We start from the raw sequence: 18,534 nt of genomic DNA on the forward strand, positions 1-18,534 counted from the left end.
TCTGCTAACAGACTGTTAAAAAAATGTTACATTCCTTACTGTGCACAACCCAGTTACCGACTTTTACACCACTTCATAGCGCCCCCTGGTGATTACACAGTAAAAGCACAGCATGTTCATAATTTATTTTGATACAATCTCAATAATACCTTTATTAGACTTTTTTATACACATATACATACAAATATACAGGGCGGGACATGTGGCAAGTCCATAAACAGTTCCACTTAAATCTGCACCACCATATTCAGATTATATTTGTCCAAATAAACATTCTTGGTCTCAGAAGAGAACATTAAATGCATCCCATTAATGCAACAAGAAAGAACATCATGATAAAGAAGAGCTAGGTGATAAAGACAACAGCAGCACAGACACCTGAGTACCTGATTTACTGGATGACAAACATTCACAGGTATGTTTTACAGATTTGAAGAATAATCTCAAAAATCTAGGTGCTCTCTGAACTTTATTTCCAGCTTGAAGGTGACTGAACAGTGCTTGACTCGCTGATTGGTGCAGCTCTGGGTTTCTTCCCTAACAGCTGCATTCTTAGATGTAGGTATGCATGCAACAAACATTTGGAGTCAAACTGAAATGTCCGTCAGAGCCAGATTTCCTCGCTGCTTGTGCTGTTCACCTTATAGATGTAGCCCACCATCGGATACCTGGCAAAACCTGGAAGCACCACAGAAAAATAAAAACATAAATAAGCCATGACTCCAGGTATAAATAGCTAAAAAAGCAGCAGAGGTTCAGAGGGCATTTTGTTGACCTCTTGCTGCGTAGGCTAAAGACAGATCTTCCTCCTCCTCTTCCCCTTTCTTCTCCTCTCCCACACTGTTCTGCTGGGCGGCTTCTCGAGCTATAAGAAGGGCAGGCAGAGAGAGAGTGACACAGAAAAACAAAAACATGCATTAGTATTTTGAAGAAATGATTTCAGCTAGAAAACAGTGACTATACAATAAGTTGTTTCTTTTGCACTGTATTGTGCATTATATTATATTTATAGCTACACATAAAATTCAAACTTTTATCTTTATGTCATGCTGATCTATGAAATACATGTGGGAAAGCTGTAATGAGTTCTGTCAGTGTTTAAGTGTGTGCAAAAGAGGGCTAGCTGGTTAGTCCTCTAGGAGGAAAGTATGTATGTGTGTAAATAACTCTTAATAAATTGCCACACTTGGTTTCTACTGCCTTGCACATTCATACATACATTTTTATATTCACTCTACTTTTAGTTATGTAAAAGTTAGGTCATCTAAAATTTATCTTTGAGTGATCTAAGTCACACACAGAATTTCATGAGCTGAACTAACATGTGCAGTAACATGCAAAATTAACCGTATCTCCACAAATTTCAATATATATCATTAGGACCAACACAAGCTAATACATAATTGTGACACATGCTTTGTTTCGTCTTCAGTGAAAATATAAAAAATATCTTTGCATTAGCTTTTACGTGAACTTCCTTCCAAAAATTTGGAGAGATGGAATTCATTGTTATAAATAATGATTTTAAAACTTTTAAACTACATTTATGTTCAATGTCTTAACACTTTAACATTTTTCTCTTACAATCAACAACTGTCTCTGTAGTTACACATTATTCCTTAGGAAGAATCACTCTAAACGTATTTATTTCTATTTAAACCACTCTTCTATCCCTGGAAGGTGTAACAATACAGACAATAATAACTTATAACCTCTGGCCAAATGCGTCTTTGCAAAATATGTTTGCACATTCTTGCGCTGGAGGAAGCTCTTACCTTTCCTCAGAGTGCTGAGGTCATGGAGCTGCATGTTGGAAGGCAGAGACATGTTCTCTCTGGGAATGTTGGTCTTATCTGTCCTGTCTGTCTTCAGGTTTGCTGATTCACTGTGGGGTAACATAGAGAGGTGTCAAACTTGGATCAGAGGTGATATTGATCTCCTGAGTGAACGTACTTTTCTTAAGAGCAGAAAAATATGCTTTCATCAGTTTCCCTTCCATTGAGCTAATGGAGGAAGACATGACATGGCATAAAGGTGAGCCAAAATATAGAGACATAGACAGGCCAGATGTCCTTAGTGTAGCACAAAGAGACTGGTGAGGCTGCAGCTACATTTTATCATAAATAATGTTGGGTATAAAGTATACTTAATGCAAAACATTATTTAATACACATGTCTTTAAGAAGTATGTGAAATGTGTGTGAAAAGTGAAATTATGTTGAGACTCTAAAAAAATCAGAAAACATTTTTATAAATATAGATTAAGCTCTTTTCATATTGGATGAGTGGGTAAATATTTTTGGCACCACAGCTGTTTTTCTAAAGAAATATTTACTCCTAAAATAGTAGAAAATAGAAAAGCTCAGAAGAGGTTTGTTTTTGCTAATTCAGTGTATTGCTTATATTCATGTCTAGAAATTTAAAAAGGTAGATGTAAATAAATTATTTACAGTTGCTTTTTTACCTTTTCTTAGTCATCAGAATCTCCACTGGTTCATCTGTAACAAAACACAGAGGAAATGGATGATTACGTGCTGCACCTCTCTCAAAGCTCCATGCCACAAACATTTTCCTGCTTAAAAAATACACATGCATACATTATTCTCACCAATAATCTTGCTCTTGTTTTTTTGCATAAGGCAGAGAACAATTAGACTGAGGATGAGGAGGACCATGAAGGCCATGGCTCCCCCAGTCACGATACCCAGCATGGGAACCTCGACACGAGACTGCAGGAACTCTGGAGGGCAGAGGAGAGGAACTTAAAGGAAAGTTTTACAGAACATTTTGCAATGCAGCTACGATCAACTAGCTCACAAAAGTAATTTCACCACAATTAGTGCCAGAAGGGTCTAAAACAAATAATGAGAGTTTAAGATATCCCAGAATGACGACATATTTAAATACATTTAGAGAAGCTTAAATGATAAGGCATTCCTGAGATGATTTTTCTACGTAGTTAGACTGTTACACCTGATTCTGGAACCCTTACAAAGAGCTCGTATTGTGCTGCCTAAGAGAACACACACGTAATCTGAAACCTGGGGTTTTCTACAATTACACTAAGTAAAAGGGTTTCTGAATTGCCAAGAATCGCAGCTCTGAGCATGGCTAAATGAGCTTTATCACTGCAGTGGTATCACTGGAAGAATATGCTATGCAGTTTAATTCAGCTACTTTATCAAGAAATTCAAGGTATATATTATATTTCAAACATGTGTATTAATATTGAGTTACAAGAGCATTTGTCTAAATTCCCGTTTGGGAGCCAAAATAATTGTTTTAATGTTCTTATATTAATGTATATAAATAATAACATTTTGAGGCTATTTTTTGTATGGATGAATACATTTGTAGAAAGGATGCACCCCAAATAATAAAATTTTATTTATTTTTGAAAGACTTGCATCTTAAATCATGCACTGCTGGCACAGATGAGAAATTTATGACTTTAGAAATGCCACAAAATGAATGGACAAAAGTCTTTCCTTTCATGGAAACAATCACTAACCTGCCAGTGTGAGGTTGCTCTGAGCCATTCCAACACTGTTGGTGGCATTCACCGTCAAGTTCCCTGATAGACTGCTCAGTGTGACCCTCAGCGTGTGATTGGTCAGCCACGGGTAGCTCCGTGAATCCAGGATGAGGAAGTCCGAGGTATTGGCCACCAGCTGGCCCGACTGGTCTACGAAGGTGATGGTGGCAGGAGGGTTAGAGCGCACCAAGGCGAACAGGACCAGAGAAAGACCAGGGTCTGAGGTTTCACTGTAGTGGGCGTTGACCCTGAGGATTTCTGGCTGGACTGGAGAGGAATGGCTTGATAATGTCAACTGAAACAGACTTTTTTAGTCCATGAGATATTTAACCCAGACTCACATTGGACATTGAGAGTGACTGTTGCATTGTAGCTTTGTCCTGTCCTGGGGTTTGATGCGACACACACCAGCTCCTTGTCCCACTTTCTGGCCCGCAGAGAGAAGGTACTGTTGTGATTGGTCCCTGGTCTTAAAACCTCAGAATCCTTTTGTGACGTCATCACCAGACGGCCTCGGTTTGGCGGCGGCTCCTTCTGCTGTTTTCCGTTGAGGTACCAGGTCAGTAATGGGGGCGCTCGAGGATCCCAGCCATCTGATTGGCAGTTGAACTTGTGTGTCATGTTCTCCTGAAGTGTCACAGCCGCTTGCTGCCGCCCATCAATTTTAAGAGCGGGTTCAATAGCACCTGAGACACAATACAAGAAAATATAGCAGAACCAAATATAGTCAATGGAAATATTAAAGCTTTAGATTCCTAAAATGTTAAAGGTTAATTTGGTCCTGTGTTAGACAGTAGTAAAAAATATCAACATTGTTTGATTACAGACTCATTATTTTTTAAGAGGAGCTTTTAGTTGAACTAAACACTTTTCTTTCTGTCTGAAATACAGACAGAAACACCTTGCGGTTTGATTAGCCAATAGATCACAGTACAGGTCTCATGTAGCTCCAAATTAATATAACTTCAAGAGGTGTGATTCACTTGATTATCAATTAGAACTACTAATGTTAGAAATTCCTTATGGAATTGAAAATAAGTGCAGAAACTCTGCAGACTGGGAGCTGATTGTGAATTTTTATGGACACCAAAGTGTCAAATGTTAGATATTTTGTATGCCTAAAGCTTGGCCCAAACTAGGTCATCAAAAGGTTAATAAAACCATTCTCTTTTTCTGAGTGTCAGCACTCTCACTGCACAAAAGGACTGTGGTTTTTAACAGGATTCATTATTTGCTTGCGTGTAGTTTAAAGTGTTGTGTGTGCTACCTGTCCAGGACAAGGCCAGTGTATTGAAGAACACAACAGCAGAGCCTGATGTCCATGTCCTCAGCCACACACTCTCCATCCTGGCTGAACGGCCACACATCCAAATGCATCTACCTGCTTAGACAATGATTTACTCTTAGAGTGAGGAAAGCAATTCACATAAATCAAATCACAATAGCGCAGAGAGAAATGTTACATGAGTTACACTTTGGTATCCAATCAAAGGGCATTGAGTAAAAATGGAAACTGCAATTTTCAGATTTTTATTTGTAAAAGAAAACAACAAAAAACATAAATAAAAATAGTAATAGAATTCTCAAAATAAATTTTACTTAATTTCTACTCTGAGTGTGTTGATATTTCAGTAATCAGCCTTTATTACGAGTCTATATACTCCAGTTAACAATTAATTGATTACTAAATTAGTTGGAAATTATTTCAATGATCGATTCACCACAATTAACCCGATTAATCCCTTCAGCCCCAGCAGTAACATGACAAAATCTGGTAAAGTTCAAGAGTTATTAATATCTTTGCAGTGTGGTACAAGTGAGATGAGGGTTTGGATATGTAACTGGGTATAAATCTCTAACAGACAAATAGGTTCTGATAGGAAACAAAGAACAAACACACCTTCTGACAATAAGATCACAATGCATTAAAGACAACAGCAAAGCCAACACAGGTCTGTCCTCACAGAGACATGGCTCTGTTCAATAATTCACTGCCTTTGTATCTTTGATCTGCAGAGTATTCCTCCATCACTGCAAAACCAAACATCCTCATGCCAGCTCAGATCAATACACACTCACACACATCTACAGTAAAAGGGGGCAGAGCTAGCAGTCTCCAGAGCTGGCTTGCTGTGTGGGGTCATGTGATCTGTAGGAGTAATAGCAGAAACTGAGCTGTTAAAGATGCACACATGATCTGCATAATCAATACAGTGATCACCAGGAATAATCCACTAATACGAGTGCAAGACAGGAGCTGACAGCTCTCTGCGCTGTGGGAAAGGACGCTCAATGCTTTGAGCTGACAGTCGGGGGGCAGAGGAGGGATCCACACATCAGTTCAGCCCTGCACACACAAACGCACTGAGACACAAGCAGTCAGGATGCACACAGAGGGAAAAAAAACCGCCTTGCGGAACAAACAGACGTTACTACCTCAGCCGCTGGTGCAGATCTCGTCTGGATTCAGCCCACCGGAGCTCCATGACAGAGAAGGAGAGGAGGCAGAGGGAAATATGGTGATGACAGCAGAGGGACGAGAAGCAGCCCTTCCTGACTCACTTGTTCTCCCATCTGCGTACGATCAAACTATTACACACACACACACACACACGCACACACACACACATTTGGCTCTCTGCAAGATACGGCAACCTCCAGCAGCAGCTTCCACTGGCTGATGCAGGCAGTTGTGTTGTCGCCACTCTGAGGTGGAGAGGAGAGAGGCAACTGGGAAACAGGAAGCAGAAGGAAGGAAAACGAGCAAAGGATATTCAGAGAGAGGAAGGATGGGAAGATGTGAGAGAGGGACAACAGCTGGTGTGGAGGAGGATAGAGAGGTGAGAGAAATAAGCTTCATGCACAGGATCAGTTTGAAACTGTCAGGAAAAAAATTGGTGTGGATACTCTGCTGTCAGCTCAGAAGGTTTCCCATAAATCTTATCATTCAACGCACCAAACATACACCGGCTGGATATTGTGGTCAAGCCATGATGAGCACTTTATACAGAACATGATTCACCTGGTCTGAGCTCAGCTGATTCAGACTGAAAAGCCTCTGCAGTGCAGCTGTACAGACCAGAGCAGCAGCATGCAGAGCAACGCCACACAAGCAAAAAGCTGTGGCTTAAAGGAGAAACCATTCAAAACTATTCAATGGAGACTCGTTTTTCACATTTTCTCAACATGCAAATTAAAGTTTATGGAAAGTCTGGTGCTTAATTGCACAATCAAGCTAAAATGCCTCCATAAGTTGCAGAGACTCAACTGTTAATCTGTTAAAATTCAGATGTTTTGCAAAGAATGTCAAAAAAAAAACAGCATCAAAAAGACAAAGAAACCCAGTAAGTCAGGATTTCTTAGGGTTCCACTTCTGTGGAGAAGTTCAAAGAAGAGCTTGGTGAAAACCCCAAGCTTTGGTTCAGTCCATCATCTGAATGAAAAGACAAAGGGCTGCAAACTTACCAAAACGTGACGACCATGTAGAATGACAAAAGGAGGGAAAAGGACGTTGTTAACTCTGGGGGAGATGCAGAAATCCACAGTTTGGATGAAAGAATCTGCCAACAGAACAAGTATGAATTGCAAATCTGGCTTTTATAAAAGAAAATCCTTAACAAGTCTAATTTAAAACTGGCCACAAACCATGTTGGAAACAAAAACATGTGAAAGACACTGATCTGGTTAAACAAGAGCAAAATGTAACTATCATGCCAAATATATTCATCAATGTCCCAGTTATTATAAATCAAAAGCAACTCTAGGCAGGTGGGCTTTGCACCTTGATTTAAAGGATCTCAGTATTTCGGCTGTTTTGCAGTTTTATGAAAATTTGTTCCAGATTAGTGGAGTGTAAAAACTGAATACTGCCTTTCCATGTTTGGTTCTGGGGATGCAGAACGGACTAAAACCTGAGTGATCTGGAACATTGATACAACAGATCCTTAATGTATTTTGGTGTAAGGCCGTTTATTAGGAGTTAGAGAACTTTTGTTGAAGGAAAGCCAGTGGAAGTCCTGACTGCCTGTCTCTCTTAGTTATGTACAAAAATTAATCTGTTTGGTTGCTTGGATACATGTGGTCTCAACGTAACTAATATATTGGACACTTAGAGACTGTCAGGCTAAACATTATGTTTTTATAAACTGCAAAAGATGAGATTGCTAGCAAGATTAAAAAATACCCCACACACTACAACACTTTTAAATTATTTATTTATATATATTTATTTATTCATCTCAGTTTGGTTGATATTCTTTTGAACCATTGTTGTTGCACTTCAGTATTTTTGTACCCAACAGAAATGAACAGAAACAAAGACAACAGGAAAAAAACAAAATCATAAAATGAACTGATAGAAAAACAAATGAATCTAAGGAAAAGGGGAGGAGCAGAGAGAGTCGGCTTGCAGGGATGGAGAGAAAGGACGACAGTTGGCGTCGACAGAGTTAAAAAAAAGAAGAGGTGGAGAGAACAATGGTCAGTCTGATCAGGCTGAACGTGTCTATGCGAGGCAGCTTGCTCCATAACCCTCTGCAGTCTTTTAAATTCCCATAAGTGGTCCCTTCTGCCATGCATCTGCTCCCACCTCCACACACACACACACACACACACACACACACACCCACACACACACCCACACACACACACACACACACACACACAAAACGCAGGCCAGTCACAACATTACATTAGATGTGAAGTTCCTGTTTGGATTCTTTTGCTGCCATGCTTTCAGAACCATGCTCCAGTATTCAGATAAAACGCTCCTTTCTCTTCCAGACCTCCTTTGGTTTGGTGTAAACAGAGAAGAAGAAAAAAACGAGGACAGCTATGAAAGAGAAGTGAACACTGAATCTGTAATGGCAGAGCTCCTATGACATGAGAGCCCTCCCTTAGTTTTAGAGGACAAACCAATCACAATGGGTCTGTTTGGGTGAACTTTGGTTAAAAACAAGCCGATTGGACAGAAGCAGCTCTCTCAGGCATTTATAGCATACAGTATGTCAACCGTGCAGCCAGTTACTAGCATATCTGACCTGTACAAACATGAGTGGAGATTTGTTTTCTCTAAAGCAGTCTCTTTGATGGTCAAACTTTGTTTCTATGTTCAATATATTGGGAGGACAGAGTGAGCTCAGACACATAAAAAAAATAAAGGATAACGGTGAAGGTTTCATTCATTGATGATGGTCCCCAATGTGCTGCAGCTTGAATTTAACCGAACTTCAGAGTCAAGTCTCAATACAATCTTGGATTTACTGTAGAAGACTTCAGATGACTCCTGAAATGATTCCCTTTCACAGTCCGCTGGCGTCTTCCAACGACAGGAACCTTTAATGGTTAATGAGATGCAGCTCTCACCTCCTGTCCTCGCTTCTGGTTTAGGGCTAAACAATCCGTTGCAGGAACCAAGTAACATGAATAAAAGGGGGGAAAAAAAATACAGATGGGTAACTGAAGCTGTAGTTTTCCTCCGTGGTTGTAGCAAAGTTAGCTCAGAAAGAAGGGCCGAGTCCATAAGGCGCCATCTTGTCAGAAGTCAATGTCGTCGAGGACGGTGGGAGGATCACAGCAGGAAGGGGCGGTGCGGAGAAGTGGGTGTATCTGTCTCCAGGCTTGGGATGTTTAGGATGATATGTCAGCTATTTTACAAGTTATTCCCTTGTTAATTTGTCTTTTTTTTAAGAGTCTCTGTAGCACCCAAACCAACCCAGACAAAGCCCCAAGCCTGACCCTGTATAGCCCGCCACAACGACCCCGGTAACAGAAAACAGGCCCAACATCAACTAGAATGACAGTCACAACAACATCGATTGAAATGATACCTTAAAAAGCAACACAAAATAATTGCTCTTCTCTTATTCAAGTGTCTCAATATAATAATATTAAAATAATAACAATCGCTTTTTTACGACAGAAACAGCAGAGCCCTCTTCTCTGCCCTCTTTTGGCTAGAAATCTCAAGATTCATAAAGCAAAGAAAATAAAAACAGGAAGGAAAACATATTAAAAGACTCCAAAAATACAAACAATAAACAATACCAATAAAAATAAAAAATAAAAGCTTCCCCAACGACATCAAAAAACAAAGTAAAATGGAAGAAAAAAATATGATTTGTTACAGAAACTGTAATAGCGTTCTATACATGGCATCACTGTACAAGGAAAGGAGAAAATGTCTGGTAAAACTACCCACAATGCAATACAACGGTCACTGACGTGGTGGGAGAGGAGGATGAGAACATAGAGGTGGGGGGGCTTTAGAGATGGAGAAGGTATGGAAGAGAAGAAGAGTGAGGGGGTAAAAAGCAGGTGAAGCATCAAGGAGAGGACAGGAAGCCCAGAGGGACAGCATGAACCGAAAGTGCAGAATTAAGTCAAAGAACTTTGTTGTCCTCCTCGCAACACATAACTATTCTCCTTTAATAATAATAATTCATATAATAAACATCTTTTACAGAAAAAAACATGAGTAACCATATTGACCATAATGCCTACATTAACTGTAAAATGAGTCTTAAAATAATAATAATAATAATAATAATAAAAAAAAAAAAAAAAAAAAAAACAGGATGCCTGAAAAGAAAGAAGAACAGAGCTGGTTTGTCCTGTGCGATGTCGAAGCGCTCCGCCGCTGGATGGAGCGGTTTTTGGTGCCCATTCAGAGCCCAGCCGAAAACACCTGAAAGGGGTCTTCGTTGCTAAGGTTTGAGCCCCGACGTTCCTCGCTTTCGCCTTGCTCATTCATACGCACGTAAACACACACACTTACTCCGAATGGGAATACTTTGGGTTTGTGGCAGCGGTGTGTGTGTTTGATTGTGTCGCTGTGTAAATGCACTGGCCAGTCAGGCACGTAATGAATGTATGCCGATACAGTTGCCCGGGGTGGGGGAGTGAAGGAAGAACGGAGGTTTGGGTCAGAGCTGCAGGTGGGCTTGAAGCGGGCCGGGTCGCCGATCGGAGGGGGTGAGGTTGGCGAGTCGAAAGGGGGGGGTGAGACCTCCAGCTACCCAAAATGAGAGGTGAGAAGAGGAGACGACCTGCAACAGAACAATGCTGGATGTCTGTGTAGAAAATGCTGGCACTTTGACCTTTGAATCCCAAGGACCCCACCTTTGGCCCAACCCACCCACTCCCTCCCTCCGAAGGGACAGATGGAAACAGACAGATGGACACAGAGCGCCCCCTGTTTGGACAGACAGCGGTGGTTTGGCGTGGTGCTGCTCAACTCAAGTCAACAACTCAGGGTGGCTGATATGGACGACACACACTGGGCTCCTACAGGAAGACAGAGGGACAAAAGACAGAAGCTTTCATTGAAAATTCCACCTGAAACTGGAGGAAACATGTGCAGCTCAAATCACTGAGTTTTGACAGGAATAATAAAGAGCTGCACTGATTAATCACTCCAGCTCCAAAACTCTTGTTTTTACGTTACAATCAAACTCCTGTGGTGAGTTTTATTTGGATATTCAATAAGAGGCAGGAAAAAAAGGAAAGAGTTTTCGGTTTGCACCCTTGATAAAAACTGATGTATTCATCTTCAGCCCTGTTTACTTCAATCCCCATAAATTCCGTGGCTCTGGAAATATGTCTAATAGCAATATCTCAATATGTATCCTGTATGGCAAATTGAAAGTTGTCTGGTCAAATGAGAGACAAGTTAAACTTTTGTTCCTGTCGCCATAGTGAAATACAAAGGTGACATCATCATCCTGTGGAGATGTCACCATCACTGCTTTCTGTAGTGACAGGGAAGCTGGTCAGAGTTGTAAAAAAAATGCTGTGAAAGACTTGAGGGTAACACTACACTGAACTACACACAGTCAGTTGTAGCTACAGTAAAAATTGACTTCTTAAGAATCAAAACACCTTAGATTGATTTGAAAAGCTTGTCGGTTTTCTTTTAACTCCACAATTGTCTGCTACATTAGTATGAGAAGCCCACACTAATGTGAGAAAAACTGAAACATTTAAAGGGTTTGGATCAGGTTGGAAACAAGAAATAACGAAGGCTAGAGCAGCCAGGGAGAAGGATGTGAAATAGGATTCTTGTTCAAAAGGCAGGCAGCCTTTTGAACAAGCACAACCTTGAAAGGTTCAACAACAGCACAATTTTCAACAAATATGATTTTTTTCTATTACTTTGTACACATACCTGTGCTAGACGCCAGCCTGCTCCATGCTGTACTGCAGATCTGGGGGTTTGTAGCTGAGGAGCATGTCACTGGTGCAGGACGACGGGTAACAGGCTGCAGCATGGAGCTCCCCTTCTACATCGCAAACTGAGAGGGAAAAAATACAGCTAATTTACTGGGTTTGTCAAAAAAAAAAAAGGAACATCTGCACAACGCTGGAGGTGTTTGCTCCTCTACCGACCTGACTCCTCTCGCTGGTGAAGCTGCTGGCTTCCAGTCAGAGACGTCTGGCTGAGAATGTCGGACATGCGAGCCGAGCTGAGCGCCTTTCCTGCCAAGAGGCTCATACCAGACATGGGATCTGCCTGATCCTGAGCAGAAAGAGGGAATGACAGATACAGAAGCAGAAAGATAATTTAACATGTTTTTCTTATGTAGATAAGACAAAAATAATCCATCACAGTTGATGTGGAAAACTAGAACGGCTAAGGATTTGCTTCCATTGGATTTACTGAGAGAAGGTGGCAAACAGATGAGAAACAATAATCACATAATTGTGATTCTGTGATCTTATTAACAGAAAATACAGTCAGAGAGACAAAACAGCAGCAACTTTCTTAGCGAGCAAAGAAGTTCTGATTATGTTTCACTCTTTTCACTAATTATACATATGAAGTCTGATTCAATTTGCATATTTAATTTCTTCCTCCCAGTCATTCTTCAATAAAGTTGGCTTCCTGAGAGATTTACAAAGAAGACGAGCTGCAAACAGTCGGAACTGGCAAGAATTGTGCAATCTGTGGTTTACTGTTTAATTGTTTTCTAAAAAATCATCTCTTCAAAATAAAGGAAAGAGGAGCATTTCTCTTATTCAAATTTTACTTTTTTAAGTTATTGCACATTAAAAGACCAATGATGCTACAGGCCTGTTTCTCTTCCACAATAAATTTATAAATGAAATCCGAGTATATTCTGTCTGTAAAAGGGTTGCCAAAGGGCTTTTTAATAGAATAATCAATCAATAAATAAATGGCCAAAACAACTCATAAATCAACCTTTTTCCATGCCCATCAGTCTCCAAAACTAAATCCTACAGTTATCTTTTGGTGAGCCGGGGAATCAGGAGGATCGGGATGGGTTATGTGAAGAGAAATTAAAAAAAATCATCTCACTTTTAGCTCTGAGCTTATTAAAACAATGAAAAGACAAAATCTTTCCACATATTTTTGTTTAGTTACTTGCAGAAATATCTGGAATCAGACAAAACTAACATAAGAAACTTTTCAGATTCAGAGCTTTCAAAGTCAGTAATCCCTTCCTGCTGACAAAATGTACTAGTTTCACCAGCTTTTTTCCACATAACAAGGTATTTTTTACATGTTATAAGTGAAATAATATCCCAGTGGAGCTACTTTTTAAAATTAATATTAAGAAATTATTAAGTTGAAACAAACTATAATATCTGAACTAGAAACTATGCAGACAAAAATGGAGTGCTAATATAGGTTGTAAAAGGATTGGCAGCAGGGGTGCTTATAAATTTTAAACATTTTTTCATAACATTGCATAAATCTGTATAAGAGGCGACAGATTAAAAAAATGCTTCAGTGTAAAATTATGCATCTTAAAATAGAAGCACATTTATTTTAAGACGTTTTGTACATCTTTACCAAAGTGACAAACAAATTGCTTTGTTTCCCATACAACCAGAGGAGTCTGAGCGGACTTTCACTCACATAGGCATCATCACAAGTCTGAATGGTGTGGTGACGCTGAAGCTGCCCTCTAGATCTGTAGACTTCGCTTTGGGGGCCTCGCTGATAGTTCAGCCCGTTGTGATCAGGCACTTCCATGGCCTGTCCTTGGGGCCGACACTCTACATGCTCAGATTCTAAAACAGAAGAGTTCATATGAAGACATTTTGACACAAAAGAGAAAACTGCTAGTCATTTAAGAGTTGAATTGTTGATTGAACAGACGTTGTTTTTAAAGAACCAGTCTGACCTCTTGAAGCAGGAGGACTCCTTATGTAAGCACCATGCCTGTGTGTAGGGGAGTTGTAAGGTGGGGTGCCACCACGGGGAGGCCCCATGAGCTCATGTGCGTCTCCTGCTTTAGCCAGCAGGCCTTCATGCGGGTGGTGGTGGTATCCGGAAGGGGCCTCGTCCTCTTCCATGCTCTCTGAGTGTGGTAAACTGGGACAAGGCGCCTGCGTCACGTGCTGCGGCTGCTGTTGAACCTCTGGGGGCTGTATTTGGAGGAGATGGTGGTAGTGTTGACCCCCTGAGGTAGGCTGAGCCACGGGGGGCTCCAGGGTGTCTCCTGGGCTCAGCTGGCGGAGGAGCAGCATTTCTCCAAACTCCTGTGCTGCACCGCTGGGTGGGGTTTGGGGCGTAGGGCACTGCCGGAGGTTCTGTCTCTTCAGGAGGGCAGCCAAGTCCTGCGGGGGCAACCTGGGATCCGCGTGGCCTGTCAGAGAATGCCGAGGAGACAGGAGGCCTTGTAGGGTGGGGGTGACGTGCTGCTGTGGGGGGCGGTAGTCCAAAGGAGTTGGGGAGAGCAGGGCTTGTTGTAGTGTGGACGGGGTCCCGTAGCTGCCGGTCCCCACAGCCCCACTCTGGTAGCCCTCCAGGCCGGGGACTTTCAGGGAGGCAGCCTGCAGGTAGGGGTTGTAGGAGCCGACGACTCCGGAGGCGCCCCGAGAGGCAGCGTCGCCGGAGAAGAGGTGCGGATTGAAATGGGCCTGGTCGTAGGCAGAGGTGAAACGGCCGAGGCTGCGGCTGAACAGGAAGGAAGGAACAGCAAGGTTAGCGACAAACAACGACATCGTCCAGTTTTCACACAGAATGGACACAAGGCATGGGCCAGGATCACATTCTCATCAGCTTTTATTTTTAGATTTATTTAGTATCAGTTTGTTTTAAATTTCTCTTCCGGGATCAATAAAGTATTTTTGAATTTGCATTTTACATACAAATAACCCAGTTCTACCATATTAACACAAAATGATTTAATTTAATTTTTAATTTAAAAACAAAAATATGGAATGTTGCTGCAAAGTATATGTAATACTGATAATTATCAGCAATCAACAGAAGCTTGGCTCAACTTTTATTTGGCATACTCAGACTATTTTGGGTCCTTTGGTAATCATGCCCCAGAGCAGATGTGGCTATAATCCAGTAGTGTGCCATAATCAGCATTTGAATGGTTGCGTGAATGAGAATGACTCGTTTCATGTAAAGCGTTTTTGAGTGACCTGAAAAGTGATAAATCAGTGCAACCAAAAATGACAGGTGGGGATCCTTTTGAACCACTTTTATTTAGAATCTGCAGGCTCTCCCTAGACCAGATTATGGTCCAATACATCTCTTATTATCTGTTTATATTTCTGTGTCACCACCTCACCACAGACCACTGTAGTGACTGAAGCAGAGTACGTAAAATATTCACTTTAGTACATTTGATTGTCAGATGTAAAACACATCTCATCCTCAGCTTCCGAGTCAACTCAATGAAAACCTTGTAACTTTTCAAACCTTGTAACTTGTCAAACCGTGGATGCCATTTACCGTTTTACTTTCTAAAAGTCAGAAACTGTTTAATCACTTCATGTCTTAACTTTTTACTTTGTTTTAATTTTGAATTTAAATGACTTTATTTTTCTTTGAATTCACTCTGTATTTAATTTTCTCTGCTCCACTTTTCTTTAAAGCACCTTCAATTACCCAATGTAAGGATGATGTTATTGTTTTCATTTAAGCCATTTGGTTTGATATTGCATTAAACACTGGAAGCATTAAGGCTGATAATAGCTGGTTAGCTGATCAGGTGTGTACCAGATTTTAGTTCAGACATAATCTGCTTTTCATGTGAATAAGAGAAAAGTGACATAGGCTTCTTCCAGCCAGTTGATCGGCAGTGCGCATTGCTGTGACGCTCTCTGCTCCACGTGGCAGGAGAAAACTCATTTTGGTGCATTCTCTGGCATTTCTTTAATAGGTTTTTAAACCATAGGGACAGTATGACAAAAGCTTAACACCTTAAAACAATACCTGTTTAAGACATTGATTTACCTTGAGATTTGCAACTGACCCATGCCTAGTGGAAACCTTCTACAACAGTCTATAAAACTTTAACACATACAACCTAGCAAATACTTGAGTCTGGCCAGACCACAGGTTTTCACCGAGGAGTGTAGAAACAAAGCAAACATTTTGACTGCTTAATACAGTCTCTCAGTGAAGACAGTACGGACAATAATAAAGAGTTTAAGGAGCCCACAAGGTGACTGATCTAATCCACTGGTTAGGTCACACTCATATCTGAACACTCACCCAAACACACTGATGTGGAGAGTTAGTTGATGATCTCTCAGCAATCAATGATGATGAAGATTTACATGCATTTTTTTTAAAAACGGTAACAAACATGATGCTCATTCTCACATACACACATCTTAAAACCTCTGAGAAACATGATGGATGCTTCAAATGTTAAAATCCAAGTATTTAAAATAACAATAACTGTGTTCATAATATCAATAACCAAGAAAAAAAAATTATTAAATTTATAAAAGAACAGAGTAATTACATTTTTTTTAACAATCAGATCTGTCTCAAAGAAAATAAAAAAACTGTAAGGCTGCAGAAGAAGACACTGTAACAGTCCATTGGGTAATGTTGGTAGCCACCAGGGGGTGCGCTGACTGGCTGTTCAGAGGGGTCACCTGTGCGTCTCTGCGTTGTCTGCACTGAGCTGTTTCCCGAGGACTCTGTGTCCACCTGGTGTGGACAGGAAACTGCCTGGCCTTTGTGCCCCTCCTCCCAGCTCCACATCCTGAACCTGAATGGTCACCTGCAGCAGCAGCAGCAGAGAGTGAGGCCTCCCGGCACACTGGATTCAAACTTCAGTGACTGGTTTGGCTGTGGGTAGATACCTGCTGCTGTTGCGGTACGCCTGGTGCCAGTGGGACAGCGGGGCGGCCGGGTGCTGTCTGCGGATTGGCTGGGAGAGTGACTCGAGGCAGCCCTGTGGGGGGTGGGCTGCCACTTTGTCCCTGGTACAGCGCTGGAGCACCGTGTTGGTACTGCACCGATGTCTGAGCCCCTGAGAGAGGAAGCGATCGGTGAGAATAAAAGCACTGTGAGCGCATCTGACATTGTCAGTAAGAGCAAAAATCATTTTAGCACAAGGACACCTAAAAGCTTTAAACTATACAACCAGTTCATGAGGCAACATGAGCTCTTTTTGGGAGACAGATATTAAAATATGATTTGATAGCTGTTTTTCTTTTATTTTAAGTGTCCAATTCTTTTCTATTCTACTATATGTATGGCGTACTTTAAACATATTATTTGATATGCGATATATGGATTCAAGCAGTGCAAATTAAAGTGCAGATATCTTGAAAGAAAATAATGAATAGGCAAAATTAAGTGACATCTAGAACTGCAATTTTAACTTGTCAGAATTTCTTCTACGATATACCTAGATAAATTAGATATATCTTGAACATAGATGGCTTTTCTATTTCAACCTCCAGTGACTGTATGGGCTTTCCAAAGACTGCTTCCAAATATCAAATATCTTTTTCCTTAATTTCAAGACAGAACTAAGTAGGGAACGTGGTGCAAATGGCGATAAAGATAAACTTGCAACGTTTTTTAGTATTATTTTAGAAGACAAAATATAAGTGACTTTTGATTATCTGAGATATTTGTTTCCCCACTTAATGTAACAGAATGTTCTTGTGAAGACTGGCACCGTAGCGCTGGAATACAATTTTAACATTGGCATATGAGCTTATTGTATCTAGTGTTTTTTTTGTGTGTTTTCCCAATTTGAAGATTTTATCCAGTAAGCAAAAACTTTGCCTTCATGCCTCATGTATTACTAATGATGTGAAGAATTACCAGATGAAAGTGTTTAGATAAGAACAATAACAACAAAAAGTAGTAAAGCGAACCTTGATGCATCCCACCTCATTTTAATCCTACTTCTAATTGATGTTTTAAAAAACAAACACTATGTAATTACCTAAAGGGTAATTCCATATTAATAATAGATGTGTGGCTAAAATATAACAGGGCAGTTAAAGCAGAGCAGTAAAATGTTAAATCAGCCAGTCCTCTGGTTCTTGTAAGTGATCTGCAGTGATCACAGCATTTCTGCTTAGTCACTGCACCTACACCAAATTTTTGTGTCGAAACCAAACAAAAAAGCGCCATTACTAACCATGCCCTTGCATTAGGCCTGCAGAGCCAGGCGGAGAACTCTGATTGGGCTGTCTGAAGAGGTGGTTGCTGGGATGTGTTGGCGGAGGGCTGGAGGGCTGGATGTGCAACCTGAGGGAGGACGGGCCAGAGAGAGACAGCAGTGATGTAACACTTCAGTCGATATTGCTGCACCACAGCATCATTGTTCACCGTTCAATAGCTGATGAGTAATATGTGTTTGTTCACCTCTGGAGCTGGTGGGTTAAGTGACTGGGCTGGCTCTCTCCGTGGCCTAAAGACAGACCCTGTTGGCGAAATGCAAAACAAAATATGTCACCTACATAGCAACTTTCAGGGAGTTACATTTTGGATTTTATGACCACACTTTCTGTTCTTTTTAATCCAAGCAACAAACGGGACTTCAAATAGATCAAAAATTGTTTTCGATTTGCTGTTCACCCAAAAAAGCTACAGTCGACAAATTCCTACATTTGAATGTTGAATTCTGCAGCTCCTCCAAAGCTACCGCTACTACTAATAGTGTCAATTTAGTTGTTGTGTCCTACCTTTGTAATTTAAGATGATGGATTGAACACGGCTGATTGCTCAAAGTTAGGAATATAGTTTCATATTCTTA

The 18,534-nt window shown here is 40.8% G+C and overlaps 2 protein-coding genes across 5 annotated transcripts in view; both read right to left on the minus strand.

Moving 5' to 3' along the window:
• Positions 1-136: 136 nt before the first annotated feature.
• Positions 137-6,559, minus strand: LOC129358664 (transmembrane protein 25). 2 transcript variants are annotated; one of them, XM_055027727.1, is made up of 9 exons: positions 5,972-6,559; positions 4,803-4,916; positions 3,877-4,221; positions 3,512-3,802; positions 2,609-2,740; positions 2,465-2,498; positions 1,776-1,885; positions 776-865; positions 137-678 (listed from the first exon to the last, which is right to left on the minus strand). In XM_055027727.1, exons 2-9 carry the CDS (start codon positions 4,900-4,902, stop codon positions 605-607), a joined length of 1,176 nt encoding a protein of 391 aa, XP_054883702.1. In that variant the 5' UTR covers positions 4,903-4,916; positions 5,972-6,559; the 3' UTR covers positions 137-604. The 2 variants fall into 2 exon arrangements, with proteins under 2 accessions (XP_054883702.1, XP_054883703.1); XM_055027728.1 differs by having other exon boundaries at positions 4,803-4,919.
• A 1,173-nt stretch (positions 6,560-7,732) lies between these two features.
• sik3 (SIK family kinase 3) overlaps positions 7,733-18,534 on the minus strand; it is a 40,030-nt gene continuing 29,228 nt past the window's right edge. For all 3 annotated transcript variants that reach the window (XM_055028261.1, XM_055028262.1, XM_055028260.1), the window contains 9 exons: positions 18,144-18,202; positions 17,917-18,026; positions 16,619-16,788; positions 16,409-16,536; positions 13,684-14,459; positions 13,416-13,570; positions 11,921-12,050; positions 11,700-11,826; positions 7,733-10,819 (listed from right to left, as the gene is read on the minus strand). In XM_055028261.1, the coding sequence (XP_054884236.1) occupies positions 11,705-11,826; positions 11,921-12,050; positions 13,416-13,570; positions 13,684-14,459; positions 16,409-16,536; positions 16,619-16,788; positions 17,917-18,026; positions 18,144-18,202 (1,650 nt within the window). In that variant the 3' untranslated portion in view covers positions 7,733-10,819; positions 11,700-11,704. The remainder of the gene's footprint in view (positions 10,820-11,699; positions 11,827-11,920; positions 12,051-13,415; positions 13,571-13,683; positions 14,460-16,408; positions 16,537-16,618; positions 16,789-17,916; positions 18,027-18,143; positions 18,203-18,534) is intronic.

The sequence above is a fragment of the Poeciliopsis prolifica genome, unplaced genomic scaffold (genome assembly GCF_027474105.1).
Source record: "Poeciliopsis prolifica strain line A6 unplaced genomic scaffold, Auburn_PproV2 SCAFFOLD004, whole genome shotgun sequence".
NCBI classification, from domain to species: Eukaryota; Metazoa; Chordata; class Actinopteri; order Cyprinodontiformes; family Poeciliidae; genus Poeciliopsis; species Poeciliopsis prolifica.

Coding starts and splice junctions, on each gene's coding strand:
- LOC129358664 (XM_055027727.1), bottom strand. CDS start 4,902: ATGTGTGGCCGTTCAGCCAGGATGGAGAGTGTGTGGCTGAGGACATGG. Junction 2,499..2,608: donor AAACAAGAGCAAGATTATTG/GTGAGAATAATG, acceptor GTTTTGTTACAG/ATGAACCAGTGGAGATTCTG. Junction 866..1,775: donor CCTCAGCACTCTGAGGAAAG/GTAAGAGCTTCC, acceptor CCCTTCTTATAG/CTCGAGAAGCCGCCCAGCAG.